Source organism: Plectropomus leopardus, chromosome 14 (genome assembly GCF_026936395.1).
Source record: "Plectropomus leopardus strain MGB_pleo_1.0 chromosome 14, ASM2693639v1, whole genome shotgun sequence".
Taxonomy (NCBI): Eukaryota; Metazoa; Chordata; class Actinopteri; order Perciformes; family Serranidae; genus Plectropomus; species Plectropomus leopardus.
The window spans coordinates 32,556,324-32,583,926 of NC_142189.1; the positions used below are offsets into that span (position 1 = coordinate 32,556,324).

Consider the following 27,603-nt stretch of genomic DNA (forward strand, 5'->3'; position numbering starts at 1 on the left):
TCTGACTTAATGAGTGGTAGTGGTGGTTGTGTGAGCAGATGAGTGTGTGTTTGTTTTTGCAGAGTTCCGATTATGACTATTCAGTCACATTTTGTGACCAAAGAGCACCAGTGCGTCTTGCAAATATTAGTTATATATGAAGTGTAGAGCTTTCAGTTTGTTTCCAGCTTGCTGTGAATGAATTGTAATGATTAAAGCTGCTGTGGTATCTGTTTAACTGTCTGCAAATGCTAACATCCATCTGTTGACCTGAAACTTCAAGCCCACAGCAAAAACATCGACACTTCTGGCAAAGACGAACCAGGTCTTTCAAAATAAAAGCACCATTGCTTTATTTAATTATAGCAATACCTTGTTTAACTTCCTTTAACCATGCTTTATTAAATGTTATTTGAACAGTTGTGTATGTAACTTTATTCTATTTCAGTAGCTACTTTATAGATTGCTGTTGTCTTTGTGTCTTGTGGGTAAAGCAAATTTAGCAGCCAATTCCATATTTTACCAGCATTTGGCGGGTGGCTGGTGCTAATTTCCAACCTTGGAGTTCACTGACTGAATTGTAGTTGCTGTTCAAGCAGCTGAAGGTCCATTTTTTCAGACTGTCTGCTATTTTCTGCTTTCTTGCTTTGGCCTTTAAAAAACAAATAAACAAACAAAAAAGTAGATATTAGTTTTATCACTTCTGTTATTTTTGACAACTGAAACACAACTGACTGACGTTTGTTTATCGGTGCTCTTTAGTGACTAATCATGATAATAGTACTGGTGATACAGGTATGTTTTCATTGTGACAGTAATGTAAAAGTTGTTGACAGTCGATGGTGGCATAATAAGTCTTACCTGTAGGTCTTAATCCTTTTTGAATTTCTCAAAATGGGTCCAACACGCCCAGATAATGCGATTGGAAGTAAAAGTATTCCATCACCTCAGTCTGACTTTAACTGGACTCGGCGTTCTGTGCATGCTCCTAGTTGCTACGCCGGCCTCCCTCTGTGGTTAGGGATAGGGACTGTTTGTTACTTATGATGGGGTAAGGGGTGCTGCAAAAGGGTTAAAAAATGTAAGCACAGGTGAGGGACTTTTGTTTTTAATTTTGGCTCAGGTGAGGGGCATACAACTTGAAAAGGTAGTCTTTTATATTTATTTTAAATAAAAAAAAAGTCACATTCCAGCCCCCCTCTTCCTCTGATATATAAATCACAGTCGCACATCATGTGGGATGTGGGACCCGGTCTGTGTCTCATAACCTTCCACAACAGCCGATGGAGGCAGTGGTAGAGCACCAGCTCCGCTGTTCAGTGGAGTAAAATGACCACATTTCTCAGTGGAGACTGGGGTTTTTTGATGTAACAGCTCCAAATCCCTGTTTGTAAAGGCTGTCTTACAGCAAGGTAAAGCAGTGAAAATTAGGGCTACACCTAACGATTATTTTTTATTGATTAATCTAACAATTATTTTTTCTATTAATTGTTTAATCTATGGATTATTTTCTTTATTGATGTAACTATTATTTTTCTTATAGTAAAATTAGTGCAAATTGAATAACACTATAATGTTCTCTAACAGAAATAATTATAACTAGGTTTCTTTCTGCATCAAAATACTCGGGCGAGCAGTGTGCACGCTCTGACTTGATAACATGAGCGCCGAAACAAAAAACAACACACTCAACGCTGCTCACGCTCTCATTACTCGCGCTGTGTGAAACGGTGCGACACGACGTAAATCGACATATTCACGTAATCGATTAGGTCAACGCGTTGCCCCAGCCCTAATGAAAATATTTTAAATATAGTGTAGGATACACTTAAACTAATATTGTTTTTTTAAAAACATTTTTATGTGGCTTACAATAATCAATTATGGCAGAGTTTGCTCAGCGCCGTTTGATTATATGTATGTGACATGGTAGTTTTCTACCTCAAAGTTATTGTTAATTGACCGTTTTGATTGGGATTTGGTCTATGGCACAGACTATAAATAATATAGGTTTATAGCAACTAGCTGAAAGGGGGCATATCTCTACCTGCTGTGGTGAAGTTGGACATACTTCATCAATAAATGGATTCTCCCATGGTACTTGTATACTGGGACAAGGACAGTACTCCAATTAAAGGCCTTATCGAGCGCTAACCGTAGCTCGACTAAACTGCATGGAAACATACGGATTGTTCTGGTGTACTGATTCAGTTGTGCTTCTGGTTCCATGCATGTCTGTGTCAGAGAACTGACTTCACAGCAGTTTTTCTTGGTTCTTGGCTCAGACCAACAAATCACCAGTTTAGATTAGCTGCTTGACTGAAGCTCCTCAGATGAGCAGGATGTTTTTAATTAGCAGTAAATTTGAGCTGCTGCATTATTTTAAAGACTGTTGTGTTTTTCTGCACCGAGCTGACTGCTGGGATTGGTTCCAGCTGTGGGGCTTTGCACTACTCACAGTCGAGGCGTGTGCTGTGGGGGCGAATTTGGACTGTGTCAAAAAAGTGTTAAAAAGCTTGTCATTAGTCTGGTGATGGATCCTTGTTCCCTCTGCTCAGCGTTCCCTTCATCAGCATGTGGCACCCAGCAGCACCATACCTTTCTTATTCTGCTCTCTGCTTTGTTTTGCAGAGCTGGAGGACCCGCTCACAATCCCTGCCACTTCCTGTCTGTACAGAGGTGAGATGCTTAACCTGTGTGTGTGTCATACTATCACGGTATCAGCACTTGAGTAACTGAGGCAGTGTCTTTGGAAGCCAAGATTACTTTCATGCTTCCTCTACATTTTATATTCATTGTGGAAGAGATTCTGGAGTACTGCAAAACGTAGAATAAAAGACTAGCCCCAATTAAAGGCCTGTGGCAAAACTTTTTGACAAATAAAGACCTGTCTCAGTTAGAGTCTGGTTACCATGTAGTTCATTTTTATAGAAGTTCTTTGGATGTTTTAAACCAGGTTGTTGGCTACCTGCCGGAGATAATATTAGTTAGCTGCTTAGATCACACACACAAATATGTATGTTTTAACTTTTGTCAATGCGGACATGCTACACACATCATTAGCTTAGTAAGATTCTCTACAATTCAGTCATTCGGTAAATTTTACTGAAACCACGAGCACCAAAGAAGACAGTATTATCGACAGTTAACAAGAAAGATGCAAAAAAGAGATTAGTGGATGTAGGAGACTATTCTTAAAAAAAGATAGGGAAAATGTCCAGTGAACTACATTCATAATTATATATTGAAAATTCTTACAGAATTATTACAAGTTTTAAGCTTTTTTCCCAGGTCATTTCTTGCTTTTTTGGTGTGTGTGTGTGTGTGTGTGTGTGTGTGTGTGGGTGTGGGTGTGTGGGTGTGGGTGTGTGTGGGGGGGTGGGTGTCAAATTTTCAGGTAATTTTTTGTGTTCTTTTCACAGATTTCTTGCTAACCTCTGGGTCATTACATATACTATTATAAAGACTTGCATACCCCTGTGCCATGTTTGAAATGTATGTTTATGTGCTGTATTCTCTGTTTTATGTTTCCTCAGGTCTGTTTCCAAGTGCATGTGGGGGAGCATCAGGAGTTGATTCAGAGATATTTTATCATGAAGCCCAGATTAAGTGTTGTCTGCATATTCAGAAAGTCTCACTTATTACCTGTAAGTATATTATTTAAGGCTTTTGTTTTTGTCAGCATTATTTCAGTGTGTTCTGTATTCACAGTACAAGAAAATATGGTCCAAAACTGATTAAAAAAAAATATATATATATATATTTTTTTTGTTTGCTTTATGTGACACAGATCTGGTTTTTGTAGAGTAGTGTGAACAGAAAAAAATCACATTTTTCCCAGTTAGAAAATAAAAGCAGTTTATGAGCTTGGGAAGTGGATGAAGAAAGTTCAAAGATCAAAGTAGCTAGCCCTTAAACCTGTTTAAGATAGTCAGCACCAGACTAGTTCACTGGTTAAAAAACATTGTTCCAGTCACTGTCTCTAGCTATCTGTGCCTGAAACTTCTTGTCAGGGGTTGATGTGATTCATGTGGCTGTGGTTTATCTTCTCCACCCCGGCTTTACTGATGTGGTTTTAAGCTTCTTTAATAAAGTTTGAGACAAAGTGTCCAGTGTTGTATCTGCAGTCTACATTACATTGACCCAGTGTACGTTGTCCCATGTCCCCCTGCCAGTAAACTTGTAAAAAGAAGAGGATGATGATATGAGATAAAGAGGACGACTGGAGGAGCCCAGCCCCCTCACCTCCACCTCTTTGAAGCATGGCAGGCCTACAGCTTGTCACCCCTGCCACTTCACCCATGGGGCCTTTCTTTGGTCTGCCGTGGCAGCAGGAGGCTATCCATGATAACATCTACACACCTAGGAAATATCAGGTAAAGTGGCTGCCATATCCGGTTTGAATCTTCAGGGTTTCTGTGAGGTCTTAAAAGTCTCAAAAGCCTTGAATGCAGAATTCCCAAATTTAAGGCCTTAAAAAGTCTTAAAATGGTCAACATCATTTTTAATTTCATTTTTTTTAAGCTTGTCCTCTCACATTAATGTTGGTCGTAAGGCTTCCTGCTGTGTTTTGGATGTTACAACAGACAGTCCGTGATGGTCAGTGTTTTCACTTTGATGCTCCGCACACATCTGACACCTGTCCGCCAGCCGTCACCCTGGCTCTCTCATCTGTAGGCTGAGGCGACGGCATTGGTGGCTGAGCACAGAGTTCCCGACAGTACAAGACAATAACCTTTTATCTTTAGATCCATAAAATGTACCTGTATTCATGTATATGTAGGACATTACTACAGACATCCCTGTTGTCCTCTGCAGTGTCCACTGTGACAGCAGATGCTGTTTTCAGTCATGTCAGTGATCACGGTGTTTTAATGTCCAGGGAACGCACCATGTTTCTGATAATACTTCACTTTGATAATGATTGTGCCATGGATCAATAATGTGTTCATTCATCTCGATGATGACTAGCTGGTGTTTTATTGTCCAGGGGATGCGCTGTGTGTTGTGAAAAGTTTATTAATGCTAGTCGCCATTTTCCTATCATAAATATCATGTATATCGTGCAAGAAGACTAAATCCAAATTTGTCGATAGTTTCAGTAAGTTAAAGGAAATCATTAAAGCTCTTCTCAGAAATGGATTTCACACTCAATCTCAATTTTCTTTTTAGGCCCACTTGATATGTGGATGCTCAACACCGGCTGTGACATTTGTATGTTTTAAACAAAGACGCTTTGTGAAGCCACTGAGAATAGTTGTGATTTTTACATCTTAAAAATACTCAGCTTTTTCATTCAGTTTTCCAGAGTTTTTACCTACTCACTGTGCTTCCGTTCAAGTAAGAATGAACAACCAAAAGCCATTTATGTGAGTTTGTTTAGAAGTTTTGGGACTCTTAATGCAACAAATTAATATCTTTTTCATTTAATGTTATTAGAGTGCAGACACATGCCTCACAAAGCTACATAAATCACATGTGCATGTGAGTATTGATAACATGTTTTATTAAATTCAGTCATTTGGTAAAGAATTATTTCTAGGGCTACTAATCTTAAGTTGGCATTAAATTTAGTTTAAGGTGGTATTAAAAGTCTTAAATTTAACCTTGACAACCCTGGGGGTACCCTGGTCTTACACTGACCCTCACTTTCCTCCTGAAGTGTCTCATCTGACTGGCTGGTTTATTAAGAATGTGTTACACTTTGAGAGACATTGACAGTATTAAACTTACCATACTGCATAACCGTCATAGTCTAAATATGTTTGCTTTCTGAAATGAAATGTCAAGTATTTTAAAAGGTAGAGTTTGGATGTCTGGTCCTGTTGACATCTGGAATTGTAATAATACACAGGCGGCCTGCCTTGGAGTTTGATAAGCAGGGAAAACCCTGCATGCTCAAGCTAAAGTGTCAGTATTACAGAGAAAAGCAACAAATTCAGGGCTATTCATTGCTGTTGTTTTGTTTTCATGGATCAGTTATGTATTTCACTTGACCCTTTCCTTCATCAGCTGACTGTGAACCTGTGCTCCCCTCCACAGGTAGAACTTCTTGAAGCAGCTCTTGAACATAATACTATTGTCTGCTTGAATACTGGCTCAGGGAAGACCTTTATTGCAGTACTTCTAACAAAAGAGCTCTCCCACCAAATCCGTGGAAGTTACCAAGAAAATGCGAAGAGGACTGTTTTTCTGGTGAACACAGGTACGTGTTGTTTCTGTGGGCTTTCGTGTGTCACTTTTGTGTCCTCTAAAATACATTGAAAACATGTTCATTCACCCCAGTCATTGTTCATTGAAACTGTGATTTTTATTTGTATTGACTTTGTCCAAATGTTTTACTGTTGGTCTGGTGTACGTTCTCTAGCTTTGTCTGTGGTTCAGCAAGCAGCTGCAGTCAGGACTCACTCTGACCTCCAAGTGGGAGAGTACACAGATTTGGAGGAGACCTCAGCATGGACTGACCAACAGTGGAGTCAAGAGATAATCGAGAATCAGGTGAGAGCATCATTCTCATCAACAATATTGGTTCTCAATAAGTTAACATTAACTTATTACTACAACCCCAGTTCCAAAAAAATTAAATAAAAAAGAAAGCAATGATTGGCAAATCCTTTTAGACATGCATTGAATTTAATACAGTAGACTACAAGTACAGTTCAGAGAAATTTGATGCCTGAAACACATTTCAGAAAAGTTGAGACAGCAGCATGTTAACCCCTGTTTGATATCACCTTTTCTTTTAACAACACTCAGGAAGTAAAATTCTTTCCCATTTTTTTTTTATGTATGACTTCAGTTGCCCAACAGTCCTGGGTCTTTGTCGTTGTAATTTGCCCTTTATGATGTTACACACATTTTTAATGGCAGGCAGGTCACTCTAGGATGCCCCTTTTTACACCTAGTCATGAAACTATTACCTGTTACCAATGAATGTGCTTACTTGTGGAATGTTCCAAACTGGTGTTTTTTGAGCATTCCATGGTTTTTCCAGTCATATCTTGTCCCTGCCCCAACTACTTTGGAATATGTTGCAGGTACCAAATTCAGAATGTATGTATTTGTACAAAACTAACAAAAGTTATCAGATTGAACATCAAATATGGTAATGGTAAATGGACCTGCACATGTATAATGCTTTTCTTGTTATATATGACCACTCAAAGTGCTTTCACATCATGAGTCACATTTACTCATTCACACACACATACACACACTGGTGGCCAAGGCTACTGTACAAGGTGTCACCTGCTGCTCAGTTTTACCCATTCATACACATTCACAAACTGGAACAGCCATCAGGATCGAACCACCAACCTTGCGTTAACAAGACTACCCGCTCTACCTCTGAGCCACAGCCATTCTATTATCTTGTCTCCATACAGTATTTAATTGAATCAAAGAGGATTTTCAGATCATTGCATTCTGTTTTTATTTATGTTTCACCCGGCATCCCAGCTTTTTGGGAATCGGGTTGTAGTTTTATGCTTAAATGTTGTGACTGTCTCTAAGAGTTAGGTAGGTCAGGTTTAATAGTAGCCCCAGGTGGTTATTTAATACAAGCAGCATAGTTATAAGGAGCAATAAGATACTAATGGCCTCCACCCAGTTACAGCACAGTAGAGAGCACCATACTCAAGCAGCCTCCACTGAGTGTTTCATCCAAGTGGCCTGCTAAACTCTTAACATACCTCCCAGTCTTATTTGTCATGGTAGAAATCTTCTGTTTAATGTCACAAGATTAATGACTAAGAGTGTTTTTGGTTCTGTTGTTGTGTGGCTGAGCCACAAGCCTTCAGGACAGGAGCAAAGGGAAGTGTTAAGTTGACAGTCAAGAACTGCACAATGCAGTGTGTTTGGGTTAGACCGCAAACACATTTTCCGCTACCCATGTGCTTATCTACATTACAATTATGTTGTATGTAAATTGGAGACAACACTAGATTTATAAAGCATTGCATTATTATCCTGTGTCGTCCTTTAGATATTGACTCATCAAATGAATTCCGACGTGCGCCAGCTGACAATGTATTACTGCGGACTCATGAGTCACATGGTTGACTCAAACTTAGCAGTTATTTGCACCTTCATCATCAATGCCATCTCATTGACTGTCTCGTGCTGTGGTCACTGTTGACAGTGATATCCTCCTCCCTCCTGTCATTCTCTGCTCTCTTCTCGACAGGTGCTGGTCATGACTTGCCACATATTCCTGCACGTCCTGAGGAATAAAATCTTACCGTTGTCTAAAATCAACTTGGTGGTTTTTGATGATTGTCACCTGGCCATCACAGACCACCCTTACTGTGAGATAATGAAGGTGAGATCTTGGTTGCAATTTTTTGTGTAGTGAATTTACGTTTCTTAGTTTGACTGACAGTTCTCTAAGAGAATAGTGTATGACTTTTTTCTCTCTCTCTCTCTCTCAATTTTTTTTTTGAATTCAGTCTGCTTTATTGGCATGAATGTTTGTAAAACAATATTACCAAAGCCTCAGATACAATTAAATGATGATATAAATTAATACAAAAAAATCAATAATGATATTCAAATCAACAGCAGTCCATTGGATAAAAAAATAGATGCATAAATAAAAAGAGCTAGAACATTTTGTTTCGTGTGTGCGTGCGTGTGTGCGCGTGTGTGTGTGTGTGTGTGTGTGTCGTATGTCTACTGTATATAGATGAAACGCACAAAAAAAACAAAAAGTGAGACATGCAGGAGAAATGACGTCTAAACGTCATGTCAGGTTGTTGTTCAGGTTGTCCTGTAGGCTGTGACATGTACCCACATACCTCGCTGCTTCTATGACACAGACACTGTTCTCCATCAGTAGATACTGTATTTTTGTCTGCTCAGTGAGAGCATCGAAATCTTGGCATTTACATTTCATTTGTGTGAAGAACTTTGTTCTAATATCATCATATGTGCTACAGTGTAGCAGGAAATGTGTCTCTGTCTCCACCTCTCTCTGTGGACAGAGCTGACACAGCCTGTCTTCACGAGGCAGCCATGTCTGTCTGTGTCTGTTACTCTCTATAGCCAAGCTGGGACCACTGAGTCTGTACACAGTCAATGTCTTTCTCAGTTTCTGATCAGGCACGCTGCTCAGCCAGCCACCGTGTATTGTCTGTTTAGAGCCAAACAGCAATAAAGTTTGTTTTGAGTATTTGTGATGGATGTCCAGTAGTTAATGTAATGTTCTTTTTCTTCAGCAATAATTTTGTTGGGCCAGATCATCAACTCTTAACATACCTCCCAGTCTTATTTGTCATGGTAGAAATCTTCTGTTTAATGTCACAAGATTAATGACTAAGAGTGTTTTTGGTTCTGTTGTTGTGTGGCTGAGCCACAAGCCTTCAGGACAGGAGCAAAGGGAAGCGTTAAGTTGACAGTCGAGCACTGCACAATGCAGTGACTCTTCTCTATGTTTTCCTCTTGGCAGTGAAGAGTTTTGTAGTGATAGGAGTTGGGGTTGCTTGCTTTTATGTGTTCGTAGAATTTGATGGCTCTTTTGTGAATCTTAATTAAAAGGGGAAATTGTCCTAATTCAGCCCTGCAGCCATTTTTGGGCGTGTTCCAGTGGACTTTGAGGATGCTCAGTGTGTAGGGTTTAGATTTGGTGTTTGTCCCATTTTTCAAAGTCTTGATTTACAAGAGGACCCCATACCTCACTATCATACAGTATTATTGGTTGGATTATGGATTGTAATATTTTGAGCCAAATTCTGATGGGTATATTCATGTTTGAGGACTTTTTTATAGCATAGAAGGCCCTTCTCCCCTTGTCTCTGAGATCATTCAGGGCCAGATTGAAATGTCCTGTAGAGGTAATGTCTAAATATGTGTAGTTGTGTGTGTGTTCGATGTCAGTTGAGCCAGGCAAAAACCTGTTTTGGTTTCCCTGACATCTGGGTCGTTTCTGGAAGACCATAACCCTAGTCTTCTCCAGATGAACTATCAGGGCTCAGGTCTGACAGAAGTTTACAGATGATCCAGTTGCTGTGTAAGGCCTCTTTAGATGGAGCCAGCAATATGAGATCATCTGCAAAGAGCAGGCATTTAATCTGTGAGTCAGAAAGGGTGAGGCCGGGGATATCTGATTGTTCTGGTGATTTTGCCAGATCATCAATATAATTATTAAACAGGGTCAGGCTGAGACTGCAGCCCTGTTTCACCCTTCTACTTTGGGGAAAGAAATCTATTTCCATATTACTGATTTGCACAGCACATTTATTATTTGTATACATTGTTTTGATTATATCATAGATTTCCCCCCTACACCTTTTTCATTTAATTCCAGGGATAGACCATTATGCCAAACTGAATCAAATGCTTTTTTGAAATCAACAAAACAACAGAAGATTTTCTTCTTGTTTTGGTGGACATGTTTACTAACAAGGGTGTGAAGGGTATAGATATGGTCTGTAGTTCTTTGTTGTGGTGTAAATCCAATCAGAGTCTTGCTCAGGACATTATGATCTCTGAAGAAGTCTTGCAGTTGGCTGTTGAGGATGCAGCAGAATAACTTCCCCAGGTTGCTGCTCACACATATGCCTCGGTAATTGTTTGGGTCAAACTTGTTTCCATTTTTAAAGATCGCTGTTATAATTCCTTTGCTCTAGATGTCAGGGAAATGTCCAATAGGATAGGATAGGAGATTACTGTGGGCCGAATCCAGTGTTATAGTACTATACAGATTTTCAAAGTCTCCACTCTCTCTCTCTCTGTCTCTCTGTCTCTCTGTCTCTGTCTCTGTCTCTGTCTCTCTGCTCTCTCTCTCTCTGTGCAGCTGTTTGAGGGCTGCTCCTGCAGTCCTCGTATTCTGGGCCTCACAGCCTCTATCCTGAATGGGAAGTGTGACCCGTCAGAACTGGAGCAGAAGATCCAGAATCTGGAGAGAATCCTGAAGAGCAACGCTGAAACTGCCACCGACCTTGTGGTCCTGGACAGGTACTACGGGCAAATATATGTATGATCTATACCAGGACTCAACATCTGCATCTGTGGCTGAATGTGTCCAGTTTTGATTGTTACAGCTTAACATAGCAACAAGTGATTTCACTGAATCCAGACTGTTCAAACAGAGAAGGAAAATCAGCTTTGTAAACCACCTGATTAATGTATATCTATCTCTTATATTTCAGATACGCCTCTCAGCCCAGAGAGGTGGTGCTGGACTGCGGCCCCTACGTGGATAAGAGCGGCCTCTCTTCCTGTCTGCAGGTGGAGCTGGATGAAGCGCTCCACTTCCTGAATGACTGCAACATATCTGTTGCCAGAGAGGACCGCGATCCCACGTTCATCTCCAAACAGGTCTGAGATGCAAGCAGTCAATGTGTTTTAATTTTTGGTTTTCTTTCATTATAATTATTATAATATTTCAAAATCAGATGTGTATCCATATGTGTGTGTATAATGACGTACAAACACAAATTTCCTTCCTGTGGGTGTTCTTTTTTTTATTAGTGAGTGCAAAAGGGCAGTACTAAAAAAAACAATAACAAAAACAGGGTATTGATAGGCAACACATACATGGGGGTAGGTTGAGACAGAAATTTAGACAAGGCCAGACAAGACAAGAAAAAACAGGAAGAACGAACAAAAACAACAGCAAACATACTAAGACGTGATCATTAATCATTGTCATTAATATGCAAACCGGATATTTTGCTTTGGGTGGTTATGAAGGTCATTCATGTATATGTGTTAAGGTGTTTGCGTGTATGCAGCTGGAAAAGAAAGAAGGCATTATGGGTGTAAATTTTACAGCACACCAATTGAACAGGTGTTCCTCTTTGGAGTTCAGACTCAGCTGTCTGTGTGAAAGCACCAGTCTGCACACAGAATCAGGATCTGAATGCTCTCTTTATGCATGCATCATCAACAGCATGATGATACAACAACACAGAGTGATCACAGTTTTGGGAATGACTGTATTTTGTGACGGTGATGTTTTCAATAATTTTGGAAACAGAGATAATAAGGAAGATTGCCAAATGGTGTTTAGTAAAGCAGTACAGGAAGATAACTATTGATCCAGTAGAATGTCTGGGAGGACGGCTGTTGTGGTGCAAGAGTAAAATGGTTAGAAAGGAATTAAATGACCCTACTGTTTCTACCGCACGAGCGTGTTGCTCTGGCCCATTCTCACTGTTCATGCCCGCTCTCCTCCTCTCTACACAGCACTGAACGACTGATATGTGGAGGGGATTTAAGCATAAACTGGCAACAAGTCATTGAGTAGATTGTGAAAATGGGTGTTTTGCTGGGTGTATGCATGTGGTGAAACATGATATAATTGTCAGAGTTTGCTCAAAAGCTTTTGTTTGCAGACTTCTTCACTTTATCTTACTTTTTTTGACGTTTTTGAAGTTTTAGCAGCCACAATGCTTGTGTTTGACCTGTCAGTGATGCTATGATGGTTCCTGGGCTATCAGAAACTACTGCCCCTGGAGCATAGACTGTTTAGAGGAAATTTGGGACAGGGGCTAAATTAAGACCTGTTTTCCTTTCGTTAATGTGTAGTTGATGTTGCTGGAAAGTGACTGTAAGTGAGGAGAGATCAAATGAAACTGCTGCTGACAGTGTGTGTGTCCTCTGCAGGTCCTGAGTGACTGCCTGGCTGTGCTGCAAGTGCTGGGGCCCTGGTGTGCAGATAAAGCAGCAGGTATCATGGTGCGGGAGCTCCAGAAGTACATCAAACATGAGCAGGAGGAGCTCAGCCGCAAGTTTCTGCTCTTCACCGACACCATCCTGCGCAAAGTGCATGCCCTGTGTGAGGAGCACTTCTCTCCCGCCTCGCTGGACCTCAAGTTCGTCACCCCCAAGGTCTTACGGCTACTCGAGATCCTGCACGAATATAAGCCCTTCGAGCGGCAGCAGTTTGAAAGTGTGGAGTGGTACAACAACCGCAACCAAGACAACTACGTGTCCTGGAGTGACTCTGAGGACGAAGATGAGGACGAGGAGGTTGAGGCCAAAGAGAGGCCTGAAGCCAACTTCCCCTCACCGTTTACCAACATCCTGTGTGGGATCATCTTTGTGGAGAGGCGCTACACAGCTGTCGTCCTCAATCGGTAGGCCTGTTGTCTGTTTGCACTGTGCTCTGAGGGCTCTACTGACTCTACGCAGAAACATTAGCTGTACTTTACATCAGTTTTTGTTTTACTTAATTGTTGGTGACCATGAATGTGAAGAAACCATTGTCCCTTTTTGCCTAAAACGTAAATAACAGAACCCAGAGGTTCCTTGTGAAGCTTTATACATGTACAATTATTTGCTTATTGTTAAGAGAATGATGAAGGTCTTTCTGGCTTTGTGCTACTGCAGCTAAAGAACCTCTCAAACGTTACTGATGTGTTATTACATCACACTTTGTGTGTTTCTTCCTCAGTCTGATCAAAGAGGCAGGGAAGCAGGACCCAGAGCTCGCTTACATCAGCAGCAACTTCATCACGGGCCACAGCATCGGCAAGAACCAGCCGCGCAACAAGCAGATGGAGGTGGAGTTCAGGAAACAAGAGGAGGTATACGCACACATCGTGTTGGACAGTGAACCGACGGAGACACAGGTTTAGTTTAGTTTAGTTCAGTTCAATTGTATCGCATAATAGAAAGCACAATGGGATAAAACATATAAAAAGTAAATGTGAGGGTGTGGTAGAAACCTGCGCTGGCTTTTATAAAAAACACACTCAGAAAATATATGAATACTAAAATACAAGCAATCAAAACATCAATACATTCAGATGCTAAAAATTGGCACAGTATAAGTATAGGGTTAAAAAATAAAAGTGCGAATAATCATTTTGAATGTGTGAACATCAGTTCATAGAGGGATCATTCTTGATCCAAATAAGATGTTTTTGACAGCAGAGCTTTTCGAAGTCTCTTTCTGTACATAGACAACGTAACAGAAGAATCCAGTAAATGAACATTTTCATTCCATAAGACGACTCCACAATATTTGACAAAAAACTGACCACACGAATGGTTATACAAAGGAATATGAAGATTCTGAGCCTGTCTAGTTCTATAAATATGGAATTGATAATTTTACAAAATAGTATCTAAAAGTATAGGGTAAATCTGTAGCCTTATATCTCACTTTAAAGACAAATGCAGAGATTTGAAGTATATTAATGTCAAAAATATTCAACAACTGCAATTTATAAAAGAGAGGTACACTTTATACAACAACTTTAGAGAAGGTCGCTAATCTAACAAACTGTTTCTGAAGCAGCAGAAGTTTTATAAAGATGAGTGAGAAATGTACTCGCCCATACAATATTGCAGTATGTTAAATATAGAAAAATCAATCTATAATACAGTGTGAATAGCATGTATAGTGTGCAAAACCTCTGATCTTTCTAAGAATCTCGAGATTTAATGACTTTTTTGCAGACAAGACAAACCTGTTCTCTTCATGAAAGCTTGTCATCAGGTCTCTCTTTCATATTGTCATTCACATTAATGTCCATGTTTCAAACTCATGCTCGCTACAGCTAATGTCGAGTTTGGATAATATACAGCTTCTGGCTACCACAGAACTTTCCCATGGTACTCAGTCATTGTCAGACACTACACCGTTTTTTTTTTTTGTTTGTTTGTTTTCTTTTCTGATACTGGTGCTAAAACAAGACTTTTAAAACACTTCTGGTGCTTAAACGGTGCCTGGATCGATACTGAAAAAACAAAGGACAAAGTCGATACAGAACAGTTTTTTTATTGCAAAGGTAAATTTGAACTTGAATGATATATTAACTCGTAAAAGTTTAAAGTGTTCTTAAATATATAATTATGAATAGCTACAAAATACAGTACATTCACATCATTAATAAAACTTACTACTACAATAATACTACAGTAATATAACAAAACTGTTGTGTAAAACTGTTACAGTACTAGTAACGGCAAAATAAACTTAGAGTTGGGCTCAATGATTGTCTCTAACTCAGGAGATTCAGGAGCCAGACGTTACCAAAATTCAAAATCTAATCGTGAACAAAGTCGATGGCTATGAGGTTTGTGTTGTTGTTGTTGTTTTTTTGTTTTTTTTTCTGTTTTTGTGTATTTTGTGGTTAATTACTTGTTGGTACTGAGGAGAAAACTGCAAGAAAGAAGTCCTACTAAGCAAAACAAAAATTCTGAACTCAAAATGATATGGGAAGCCTGTGAATGTTCTAAATGTTTATCTGTTGAGTGATGATTTTTATCACAGCATATAACATGGTTAGGAAAGCATTTCTCGACCTGTTGTCAAGGCAGTATCAAGACTCAGTCCTGTTTGCCCCCCTCTGTCTCTCTGACAGGTTCTCCGTAAATTCCGGGCCCATGAAACCAACCTGCTGATAGCCACCAGCATTGTGGAGGAGGGCGTGGATATTCCAAAGTGTAACCTGGTGGTGCGGTTCGACCTGCCCACAGAGTACAGGTCCTACGTCCAGTCCAAAGGCCGAGCTCGAGCGCCCGTCTCCAACTACATCATGCTGGCTGACAGTGAGAGAACCAAAGCCTTCGAAGAAGATCTCACCACCTACAAGGCCATAGAGAAGGTGACCTTTTCTCTTTATCTCCTCTGATTTAGTCAGTAGATTATTATATAAATAACATAATTTACAAAGTGTGAGTGTTAAGTTAGTTTCTGATCCTGTCTTTTGAGGAGGTATGTTAGGAGAAATAATATGTAATAATGGAAAGGGAAGAGGGAGGTAGTGAGGATGATTTAATTTGACTTTGAGCAGATCTTGAGGAACAAGTGCTCCAAGTCAGTGGAGGTGAGTGAGTTTGAAGTGGAGCAGGTGCTGGACGATGACAACATCCTCCCACCCTACGTGCTGCGATCTGAAGATGGAGGTCCCCGGGTCACCATCAACACAGCCATCGGACACATCAACAGGTAGGCTGATGTGTCTTTAAATCCTCAATTCATGAAACCTACAGAAGGCACTTCTTAATAAAAATTACGAAATGGCATTTTTGCTGAGCCTGTCACTTCAGGAGTAGCTTTGCAAACACAATGACTGAGCAACAACAAGGCGTAAAAAAACCCCCAAAAACTGCCCATGTTTCCTTTAACAACAACAGTGTCCACGGCAAAGGCAAGTAAACAGAAGAAGACAGATGACAAAAAGCGAGTTCAAAAAGAGAGTTAATTTGAGCCCTAGCTGGCGTCGATTTGAATCCCTTCAAGTCCTTACTACTCTCCACCTTGGGAAAGCTGTTTCGATGTTTGCTTTTCTTATCTTGAGCTTGCTTTAAGAGCCTGGACACCAAACAGACCTCAAAGGACGAGCAGCAACAAAAGCCAACCGCAGCGTTGCCTCACTTCGTAACTAGGTGGGTTTCCATTTACCCACAAACTGCACAAATTAGAATTTTAAATATAAAATATGCCTAATGGAAACACTTCATTTTCTAAAAAAATTCCATTATTGCACAAGTTTTCATGGTCACATGAGGTGGTATTTCAGGCAATTCAAAAAAACGATATTTGGAAAAACTTTTTGGCTTTTCTAGGTCCCATGATGCTATGGCTATGTGCTTGTCAGTAGGAACTGGCTCCCTCATGATGCAGCAGGAGCTACAAGAGCTGTTATTGCATCACATAACTCTTCAAAACTTGAGCGGATCATTCAGAAGTTTTGAATCCACAATTCCTCAGTCATCTCACAATTGTGTTTTATTGAAATTACAGTAATATTGCTGATGTTTTGCGCAGAGCAAGTCAGAGTTATTTCATTCACTGATGAAATTTGCTGTATTCAATGCTGATTCAGCAATTGGCGAGAAAAAAGCAGACAAGACACACCACAGCGACATGGGCGACAGACGCTCATCAGTGGCCCAACATTGACCGACGGCTGACTGTGGGCTTGGTGTGTCAGGGCCTTTAGTCCCACTTTTTAGTTTCCTTTTCATTGTTGGTCTTCTATTGTTTACTTGTCTTTATGCTGTTGTTAGTGCAGCGTGTGACTGAGACAGCGTTAGAGAGTCTTTCTGGCTCTGACTGGATGTTTTGATTCAGGGGTGGTGGATTCTCGTAAAAGCCACTCTGAGCACTGGGAGGAGCCAGAGGATCCTGATTTTTTTCGCAGATTATCTGTTGCATGCACAACATTCAGGATATAGTGTCAGCAAATATGACAAAACATGTTTTTTCATAAAAGAGACCTGCTTCAGCTTTTAGAAAAGAATGCAAAGAAATATACAACAGCTTTAGAATGGGGTTTCTTAATGTGGCATTTGCTCTGGTGCTCAGGTATTGTGCTCGGCTGCCCAGCGACCCGTTCACCCACTTAGCACCCAAGTGTAAAACTATGGAGAAGCAGGATGAACGCTTCCAGTCCACGCTCTACTTACCCATCAACTCCCCTCTGCGAGTTCCTGTTAAGGTGAGGAAGAGCAACAATATTTTGAGTATTTGGTCATGGTCAAACACATAACCTTTTAAAACCTTTTTTTATTTCCTTCATGAATACTGGAAGAAGTTACAACTTACGAGTTAAAAGAAAAATTGCCTGAAATTTGGCAAAAAAGGAAAGGAAAAATGTTTAACAAAAAGGAAAAATGCTAAAAAAAACCACCAAAATGATTAAAATACAATAGTTATTACTTATTATTGCAATAATAATAGCAAATGCAATTTTTTCTCTCTTTCTCTCTTAAAACTCATTTTCTGGTCATTTTTTTCCTAATTCCTTGCACTTTGTGGGACATCTCTTGCCAAGTTTTTCATAGCCATTTTAGCCATGTTCTCAAAAGAAATCAAAGGTTTAATTGCATGGAATAAACTTCCCAAGAAAGCTCCCTCCTAGGATTAACTGAGAATGAATCCTATAACGAATTCTTGTGTTGCTGTGTCTCTGTCTTTCCAGGGTCCTTCAATGAATTGTGCCAGACTGGCAGAGAAAGCAGTTGCACTAGTATGTTGTGAGAAACTCCACAAAATAGGTAAAACCAGAACTGAGATTTAGCAAAATATTGCAGCCTCTTTAGAACTTTTCCCTGCAGATATTTGAACTTGTCTGTCTGACCTTCTTCCCACCAGGTGAGCTGGACGATCACCTGATGCCAGTGGGAAAGGAGACGGTGAAGTATGAAGAGGAGCTGGACCTTCACGATGAGGAGGAGACCAGTGTACCAGGCCGGCCCGGCTCCACCAAGAGGAGGCAGTGCTACCCTAAAGCCGTAAGAAAGTCATTGTGCTAGAGACTGAACATTGGCACGCTTATTGTACAGAAATTAGTATGTTGTTAAGTGAAAAATGCTTAGAAATGAGTCACTGATATACTAACATGAAAACAACCTCACAAATAGATGTGCAGTCGTATCATACTGCAGCATAATGTGTAGTTGTGTCCCCATGAATCCTCACATTTCTGTCATCTCTTGGTCTCCAGTCATAAATTATTTTTAGGTTAAAATCAGGATTTACCAGTCAGTCATTCTCAAAATAGACAGTAGACAGTTTCAGTTTTGACTTGCATTACGAAAGTTTTAACAATATGTTAAAGTTTGCTCACTGTCAACCTTGCTAGCTATAAAGCTAACTAAAGCATGTCTGTAAAGGGGAGACTCATGGGTACTCAGAGAACCCTTTTTCATTCAGATATCTGGAGGTCAGAGGTCAAAATGGCCTTGCCATTCTTCCATCGCTAAAATTTAGCTTAAATTTGAAAGGTTATTCCGACCCCTTACTGAGAAGCTAGCGTGACATGGTTGGTTATCGCTGCATTCCACAGATCATATAGTTTCAGATCTTATCAGTATCATCACTGTAGCTTTAAAACTCAACTCAGTGCAGCCTCTTAAAGAGGGGAATGTCAGCTGGTAATTAACGCAGTTTAAAAGAATTAAAGCATAAATTATGGACCTCAGTCACACAGCAATTAATCCGTTAATGTTGACAGCCCTAATTTAGATTTTCTCTCCATATTGCTCAGCACTACTATACCTGATGTACAACAATTCAGTTAGCTGTATCACACTTTCAGTTTTGTTTTCTTTTCATAAATAAGTTCGACTTTCCTTTGTACAAACCTATCTTCCTTAATACTTTGTCAACATCCAATACAGGCCTTCTATATGAATTTTTAGGTGAGATGTTGATACATGAGACTATATTTGAACTTTAGATCACAATGACAATATTGGTCATCAAAATCACAATGAAATACTTTCCTTCAATAGTTCCTATACATCTTGATGTGTTTACACACATGTCTGTCTCTCAGCAATAAAATGATATAAATGTCAAGATGAAATTAAAGCTGCAAGCGGCGATGAACGGGCCCTCGCACTCCCATGTATGTCGGGGTAGTGGTGGGACTGCAGCTAAAGCGGTTGTTCATTTCTGTGAAAGTCGGATGATATACGCAAAGAGTTTGAACCCTGGAGTGAGCTATTTCACATAGTGTAGTACTTCCAGTGGCAACTAGGTGACAGCGGACAAGAGACAAATTCCATGTTATCTTTGTGTACATCATTTGTTGGTAAATATCATGTAAATCCAATGATAATTGTCCCTCAAAGCTTACTTCCTGTTGCCAGTAGGTGGCACTATTATGAGCAGTGAATATAGCCATACAGATGTGTTCAGGATGGGACGCTAATAAAACCCATGAGGTCTCAGGCAGATTGGACAGTGTACACCAGAGTTACAACAATGTCCTGTTTTCTTGCAAAACATCAAAACTGTAAAAGTTTTGCGCGGACCATTGATAACTTTCAAGTGGGAAGGTCTTAAGATCATGCAGACAGAATTACAACTGGATCCGATTAAGTGTGTAGGCCAAGTTGATGAAAGTTTAAAAAAACGTTATTTACTGTTGCCAATAGGTGGCGCAATCGTGACTGGTGAATATTGTTATACAGAAGTGTTCAGGGAGGGACCTTTATCAAACGTTTGAAGTTTCAGGCAGATCGGACAATGTACACCAAAGTCACAACAATTTCCTGTTTTATGGTGAGACATCAAAATTGTATGCCACATAACTGGAAAACCGTAAAAGTTTTGTACAACACTGTGATAACTTTTCATCACCAAGGGGTTGAGAATGGACATACCAATACTGAAGTCGATCAGATGAATCCTGTAGGACAAGACAGCAAAAGTACGAGGCCCGAAATTGCCAAAAATCAGCACAAAATTCAAAATGGCAGACTTCATGTTGCATTTGGGGGTGGGTCCAAAAGGCTTTTTTGTGCGTCTAGGCATGATGCAAATGTGTGCTGAATTTCGGAATTGTAAATGGAACCAGCCATTGGGGCTACACATTAGGAGATGCTGTGGAGCCATTTTGCCACGCCCGTTTCTGAAACCACCAAAATATGAAATTTTTTTCAATGGGCCAGACGAGCGTACCAAGAGTCATGAGTTTTTGAGCATGTTTAGACCTCCAAAAATGCAATTCATTGGAGAGAATAATAATAATTCCTTGCATTCCAAGAGGTTCAATAATAATCCAAAAGGCTCTTGTAGAATTTTGTGAAAAGTCTCTCCATTTGTGTTTTGTCCTCTGCAGATACCAGAGTGTCTGCGGGACAGTTATGCTGTCCCGGAGCAGACCTACTACCTATATGTGATAGGGATGGTCCTCACCACCCCTCTCCCTGATGAACTCAACTTCCGTAGAAGGAAGCTCTACCCACCGGAGGACACCACCAGGTGCTTCGGCATCCTGACTGCCAAACCCATACCTCGAGTATGTCACCTGGTTCCACCTTTGTTCCATGTTTTCACTCTTTAATTCACTTGCTAAAAGATTGAAATGACTCCAGCAGTGTGCTCTCGTCATTGCCTACGGATGCTTTTCTTCTGTCCAGATCCCCCATTTCCCGGTGTACACTCGCTCGGGTGAGGTGACCATCTCCATCGAGTTGCAGAAGTCTGGTTTCACGCTCAGTACCGCCCAGCTCGACCTCATCACCCGCCTGCACCAGTACATCTTCTCCCACATCCTCCGCCTGGAGAAACCTGCACTGGAGTTCAAGCCCACGCTGGCTGACTCGGCTTACTGCGTTCTACCTCTGAATGTTGGTGAGTGAGTGAGCGATTGAGTGACTGAGCAAGTGAGTAAGTGAGTGAGCGAGTATGTTAGTGAGTGAGTTTGTTTGGTTGTTTTTATTTCTGTGTCATCCCCCTTGACAAGACACTATAACAATACAAAGCATGCTTCACCTTCTGGTTTTACAGATATCGGCCAAAAAATAGATACATAAAGTAAATTAAGTCACAAATTAATATATTACCAATATTCTTGCAAAAAAATGAACAAATTGTACTGTGATTTTTTTTTTTTTATTTGTATTTCACAGATCAGAGTTTATCCTGATAAGGAGCTTGTTTTCTCCAGATAATGAGCTAATCTAAATGCTTCATGTAAATAACCACATATATCATTGTACATAATCCATATGTACTAATTCAATATCTGTTTTTATGTTACTAAACAAAAATGTGTGCAGTTCAACATAAACAGAGCAGGAGAAAACAAAATTAAACTCATTTTCTGTACCAGTCAAACAACACATACGACAAATCCTCAGTCCTTCCTCTGACTTCATAAACCGTCCACTTTCAACCATCAGTAGTAAAATACCAGATCTCAGCTGAGCACACAGGGATCCTAAGTGTTTGCAGCTTTGGTTAATTCCATATATCACCAACCCTTTGCTCTTTATACTGAGTCAGTATATATTCTCTGAACATACAAATATTAATACAATCAATGTAAGTACAAACAATTAGTCAACCTTATTAGATGACTTTTTCACCTTATGCGCTGATGCTTAATAGTTTCCTTCCATTGTGCTCTCTCTGCTGCTGCATCGGCTCGTTCAGTTGGGGACTCCAACACGCTAGATATGGACTTTAAGTTCATGGAGGACATTGAGAAGTCTGAGGCCCGCACTGGCATTCCTACCACTCAGTACACCAAGCAGAACCCCTTCACTTTCAAGCTGGAGGACTACCAGGACGCCGTCATCATTCCAAGGTACCACTGCACCCTGTGTGCATACACTGACTGTGTATACTTGCCTCTGATGCATGAGGAACAAACTAACTCCGTAACGGACATCACACTGCTCCTCCTCCCCCAGGTATCGTAACTTCGACCAGCCTCACCGCTTCTATGTTGCCGATGTGTACACAGACCTGACGCCGCTCAGTAAGTTTCCTTCACCAGAGTACGAGACGTTTGCTGAGTACTACAAAACCAAGTACAACCTTGACCTGTCGAACCTGAACCAGCCGCTTCTGGACGTTGACCACACCTCCTCCAGGTCAGCAGAACAGCCATCATGACAGTTAAATTAAGCTGTAGATCGCAGACTATTTTCTGTTAGAAAGCTGTGTTGGTTTAACTGGGAATTTTTTCAAAACAAAAGAACAGGCTTTACACGGTTTTTAAAAGGGGAACTTCATTCATTTCACACATCAAATTGTGTTTCTAGTTGTTGGAGAGTTTATGTTGTATATGTGGAAAAAGTTGTATAAGGCCATTAGTCAGTAAAAAGGAATGCACACAGTCAAAAAGATATCTCTGGTTCTGCAATTATGACTTTTTTCAAACTGTCCACTGTCAGTTTGGCAGTGTTATAGGAATACAAAGAAAAATTTGTGGAGTACTCCTTTTAAACACTTTCTCAGAATATTTGAAGTCAGTCACTGAGCCTTGATCTTTTCTTATGATGTAATTAGCATTCAACACTTTTTCAAGCACTGTCACACAGTCACATTGTAATGACAGCACTTGAGCATGCCTCTTTGTGTATGAATTGTATGTGGACATGTGTTAAGAATGGGCTCTTGTTTTCTTGTGCTCTCAGACTCAACCTGTTAACCCCTCGGCACCTGAACCAGAAGGGCAAAGCCCTTCCTCTGAGCAGTGCAGAGAAGAGGAAGGCCAAGTGGGAGAGTCTGCAGAACAAACAGGTACTGGCTGCTCCTGATAGAAGCACTGTGCTGAAAAATGTTATAATTCATTGAGACCACTCTGTTGGGCTCTGGCAAAAAAAGCCACACCTGGCATAACTTTTGCAGCATTGAAATACAGCATCATCAAATAACAATGTGTTAAAGGGGTATGACTTTCCAGAGTTGTAGAAACAAAACTGTCTCGGTGTAATTAAGTGCTGTGCAGTGATTCGGTGTCCGATAAACATTTAAACTCACGGATCTGTTAGTTAAACCTTGGTTCACCTAACATACTGTTTGTCATTGCTGTTTTAGTCTGAATACCTACCTAGACTCTAATCCTTCAAATTCATGGATCTGTTTGTTTAACCTTTGATCGATGCTGTCCACAATTTGCCTTTCTCCTTACCTAATTCTATAGATCCATGCAGAATGTTAAAATAGTAATGGTCATTTGTCCAGTTGCCTGTCTTTGTTACTGCCGTTTATTATTATAAAAATTGACATAATTTTACTAAGGTTACTTTTTATTTCATTTTTGACCTGTTTTCATTATGGGCATTTCTAAGTTTAAAACTTTTTAATACGGACTGATCAACTAATGTATGCATCTACAGTGATACAGATCCAGTTTATTTACTACCTGAAAAAAAACAACTGATGAAGTCCTGATTTTCCTCTTTCAAAGTGCTGCTATTGGTATACATTTAGCTGCTTTTTGTCTGTGTGAGTATAAATGAGTTTCAGCTCCATCAGCTTCCATACATTCTGTACTGTGCTGTGTTTGCCAGATCCTGGTTCCAGAGCTGTGTGCCATCCACCCCATCCCGGCCTCTCTGTGGAGGAAAGCAGTGTGTCTGCCAAGCATCCTCTACCGCCTCCACTGCCTTCTGACGGCTGAGGAGCTCCGAGCCCAGACAGCCAGTGAAGCTGGAGTGGGAGCCCAGACCCTCCCGCCTGATTTCAGGTCCCTCTCACACACTGTACACTACACAACACACAAATTCAGTGTTTAATAAAAATGAGCCACTTTAAGTTATTTTTTAATGTGCTGAATCCGGATTTTCCATCGTAGTCCATTATACTCTACTGTAACACTACAGTTGCACAAAGGTAAATCATGCAGAATTCCCACTTGTGTTAGAATGCAATATATGAAGAAGGGCTACAAGATTCTCGCTAAAGTGTGCATCATGATTATCTCCCTCAGACTTTAGTGATCACAGTTCTCTCACGACTGTTACTTTTTCAAAGAAAAATGTTTATTGCACTCATAGACACTGAAGTGAGAGAACACATCTAAGATACTTGCTGTCGAAACGGGGCTTTAAACAAGCAACATGAACATAAAACTGTGCTGACTTAAGTCCAAATATCAAAGTGCTCGACTTAAACTTTAAAGGTTTTTTGTAACAGCAACAAAAAACCCTTAAGTCTTATATTGTGTCTCTTAGTCTAGAACATCAGTGATAAACTTAAATACTGCTGAATATAGAAAATAGAATGAAATGTTACAGCTTTAGAATAACTAACACATACACTTACCGTTATATGATGCACTTGTTTTGAGTTAGGCAGCTGTAAAACAGTAAACCTTTAATTTCCTATAAATTCTTCACAATAAAAGTCCCATGTTGTCTTGTTAATTATAGTTTCTATTGTGGATAAGCCAAAATAGGAAATATTGGTTTTCCATCTGCAGTGGTTTTACAAGAATCCTATTGCTGTACAAACAGCAAAAGAGGGGAGAAAGTAAACTTCAAACTACAGAGATTCAGTTACAAGCTACAAAAGTTCTGAACACACCTTTAAGCTCTGGGCTGCTGCACAGACAGGAGCTGAGTTGCAACAAGCTTGTTGGAGGGAGACGGCTGTCAGCTTCGGCTCGGCTAGTTTGGGGTCGACATGTGTACAACATGATAAATTACACTTATTTGAAAGATTTTATTGCACTTACATTAATAAAATGAGAGGTTGTTAACTCAAGTACCTGTGCTGCTGGTTGCGTTGCCCTCTCTGCCTTTGTTCACTCTGCCCACTGTCTGTGCATTGGTGAAGCACAAAGTGACAGGAAGCACAGGAAAGACTCTCACACTGAGCTAAAATGAATCAAGTGCATATACACTAGTTAAATAACAGAAATATATATATATTTTTTTTTTTTCAGAAAGGTGGGGGAACCCATTATTAGAGGAAACACCTAATAGCGATGGGGATTGTTCCACAGCAAAGAAGTCAACACATGAATGCAGCATGAATGTATAGATTGTTAGTAAAAAAAAAAAAAAAAAAAATCACGAAGCCCTTTTTTGAAGTATGCTGGCAGTTCCTCCTTGCAACTGGAAACACACCTGCTAAGTTTATATAAAATTACTTCTGAGATTCCTTTGCAAAGTGGCTGTCGTAGGTGGTTCATGTTAGTTAAATACTGTCAGTGGTATGTTAATAATACACTCGGAGCTCAGATGTTACATGAGAGAGAGCCGGGTGTGCTTCCGACTGCTTGTCAGCGGTTGTGACACTTAAGAGTTGTGAAGTTAAAAAAACTCAGACCGTTACAATAATCTGTGTGTGACTAGTGCTCTAAATTAGTCTGTTAAATTTTGTTGTGTATCTGAAAAAGTAAGTGTCCTTATTGTGAAAAATGGTAAAACTCACCTGGTCTGTGCTGCAGGACAGAGCTCCACTCAGGGTGAGCTGTGGGGGCTTATGTGTTTGCGTTGAGGTGCTGCTCACACTGACACCAACATGGCTCAACTCAGTCAATTAACCCGTTAATAACTGCTGGGATAAAATGAACATTCTTGTCAGCAGCAGGATCACAAACACTCAAATGGCATTCTTCCTGTGCAAAAAAAAAAAAGAATATCTGAATGCCTAAATTGAAAACCAAATTAACAAATACCTGAATATTTGGGTCCAGCCCTTGGCACATCAAAACATGCCCGACACACTACTGACAGGAGAAATGTAATTTTGTATTTTTTTTTTTGGTCTCCTCAGATCTTAATCATTTGTGTGTAAACTTACCCAAAATAGTTTCCCAACATACTAATGTAAAGCTGGTGTGTATGCGGCAGGTATCCAAACCTGGACTTTGGCTGGAAGAGATCCATCGACAGCAAAACCTTCATCTCCTGTCCAGACTCCTGCAGCGAGGACGGGGAGGGTCACTGTAAGCACCAAGAAACTGTAACCCCTGACCCCACTTCCCTGACAAATCCCAGTAGTCACCACTCTCCCCTGCCCGAGCAGGGGCCCCGCGCGGCCCTGGAGCCGGGAGAAGCCACACGCACGAGGAACCTAACCAACGGCACTGCCCTAGTCACCAACTGCGATGACGACGGCCACCAAGATGAGCACCTTCACCAACACGACAATTGCCAACGCTCGCAGCCCGGCTCCCCCAGGCTGCAGAGTCCTGAATCAATACAAACCACTACCTCAGTTCCTGTGCAGCCCTCTCACAGCTTGAAGAAGCCCAGCTCCAGTCCTCCACAGCCTAGTGATGAATGTACACCAGGGAGGACCTCAGACCACGCAAATAAAGCTACCTCAGTCTGCAGCCGGGCAGCCGCAGGTCCCGATGCCCCCACAGCACCTTCTCCTCATCCTCACAGAGCCCAGGCAGGAGACTCCCCTAAAAGCCTGGGGCCAAACCCAGGCCTCATCCTGCAGGCCTTGACCCTGTCCAATGCCAGCGACGGCTTCAACCTGGAGCGGCTGGAGATGCTTGGAGACTCTTTCCTCAAGCACGCCATCACCACATACCTGTTCTGTACCTACCCTGACGCTCATGAGGGACGCCTTAGCTACATGCGCAGCAAGAAGGTGAGCACACACTAAGATGCTGTGACCAAGTAATCTTACATCCTTATTTTTGGGCTTTTATCAGTGGAAGGAGTGTGCTCAGTTGTCATGGAGATTCCATCCTAAGGTTACAGTAAATCTCTGAAAACATCTAAATGAAGCAAACTCCTTCAGAGGCTTTGGCTGTATCAAAGTATTCAGGCATATCGTGGTATTAAGAAATCCAGACAGTATGATTTTCAATACTTTCAAAAATACAGACGCTCCTCTTTCTATCAGACTCATGAGGAGATGCTGTATTGAGGACGTATATTATCAAGTGCACATCACAAGCAATAAGAGGTCATGTAGGTAGCATCGCACACTGAAATACTGTCATATACTCTGTTCACAAAGAATGGATTTCTGCCACTGATCACACTATGAATTGTACACCTGCAATCACTATCTCACCATATATATCACTATCTCATGGTCTGATTGAAAAAAGATATTACACTAATGATACTACACACACTTTGCCTATAAAGTGGAGTGCTGTTTGCCGCCGCACTGCCAGTAGCCATGGCTGGAGGCGTTTCGCTTTCGGGTTGTCTGTGTGTCCGTACTATTCTTGTGAAGGCTATATCTCAAGAACACCTTGAGGGAATTTCTTCAAATTTGGCACAAACGTTAACTTGGACTCATCGATGAACAGATTGTATATTGGTGGTCAAAGGTCAAGGTCAATACGACCTTGCACTCAACTCATGTTCGTGAAAGTGAGACCTGAAGAAGACCTGGGAATTTTTTCAGATTTCAAATGTCCTCTTGGATTGAACAAAGTGATTCGAATTTGCGGTTATATAACCACACAAAAACTAGTTTTGGACAGAATTCAATGATATATT

General features: G+C 40.6%; 1 protein-coding gene across 1 annotated transcript in view; it reads left to right on the forward strand.

The window, feature by feature from the left end:
- Nucleotides 1-27,603, forward strand: part of dicer1 (dicer 1, ribonuclease type III) — a 48,994-nt gene that overhangs the window by 4,538 nt on the left and 16,853 nt on the right. The window contains exons 2-23 of the mRNA XM_042500226.2: nucleotides 2,611-2,658; nucleotides 3,516-3,626; nucleotides 4,155-4,355; nucleotides 6,022-6,184; nucleotides 6,347-6,477; nucleotides 8,165-8,299; nucleotides 10,772-10,932; nucleotides 11,127-11,295; nucleotides 12,586-13,058; nucleotides 13,376-13,508; nucleotides 15,294-15,536; nucleotides 15,726-15,880; nucleotides 17,243-17,375; nucleotides 17,859-17,934; nucleotides 18,032-18,171; nucleotides 20,508-20,687; nucleotides 20,809-21,022; nucleotides 21,827-21,980; nucleotides 22,087-22,269; nucleotides 22,816-22,921; nucleotides 23,695-23,870; nucleotides 25,984-26,734. Coding sequence (XP_042356160.2) covers nucleotides 4,242-4,355; nucleotides 6,022-6,184; nucleotides 6,347-6,477; nucleotides 8,165-8,299; nucleotides 10,772-10,932; nucleotides 11,127-11,295; nucleotides 12,586-13,058; nucleotides 13,376-13,508; nucleotides 15,294-15,536; nucleotides 15,726-15,880; nucleotides 17,243-17,375; nucleotides 17,859-17,934; nucleotides 18,032-18,171; nucleotides 20,508-20,687; nucleotides 20,809-21,022; nucleotides 21,827-21,980; nucleotides 22,087-22,269; nucleotides 22,816-22,921; nucleotides 23,695-23,870; nucleotides 25,984-26,734 — 3,990 coding nt within the window. The 5' untranslated portion in view covers nucleotides 2,611-2,658; nucleotides 3,516-3,626; nucleotides 4,155-4,241. The remainder of the gene's footprint in view (nucleotides 1-2,610; nucleotides 2,659-3,515; nucleotides 3,627-4,154; nucleotides 4,356-6,021; nucleotides 6,185-6,346; nucleotides 6,478-8,164; nucleotides 8,300-10,771; nucleotides 10,933-11,126; nucleotides 11,296-12,585; nucleotides 13,059-13,375; nucleotides 13,509-15,293; nucleotides 15,537-15,725; nucleotides 15,881-17,242; nucleotides 17,376-17,858; nucleotides 17,935-18,031; nucleotides 18,172-20,507; nucleotides 20,688-20,808; nucleotides 21,023-21,826; nucleotides 21,981-22,086; nucleotides 22,270-22,815; nucleotides 22,922-23,694; nucleotides 23,871-25,983; nucleotides 26,735-27,603) is intronic.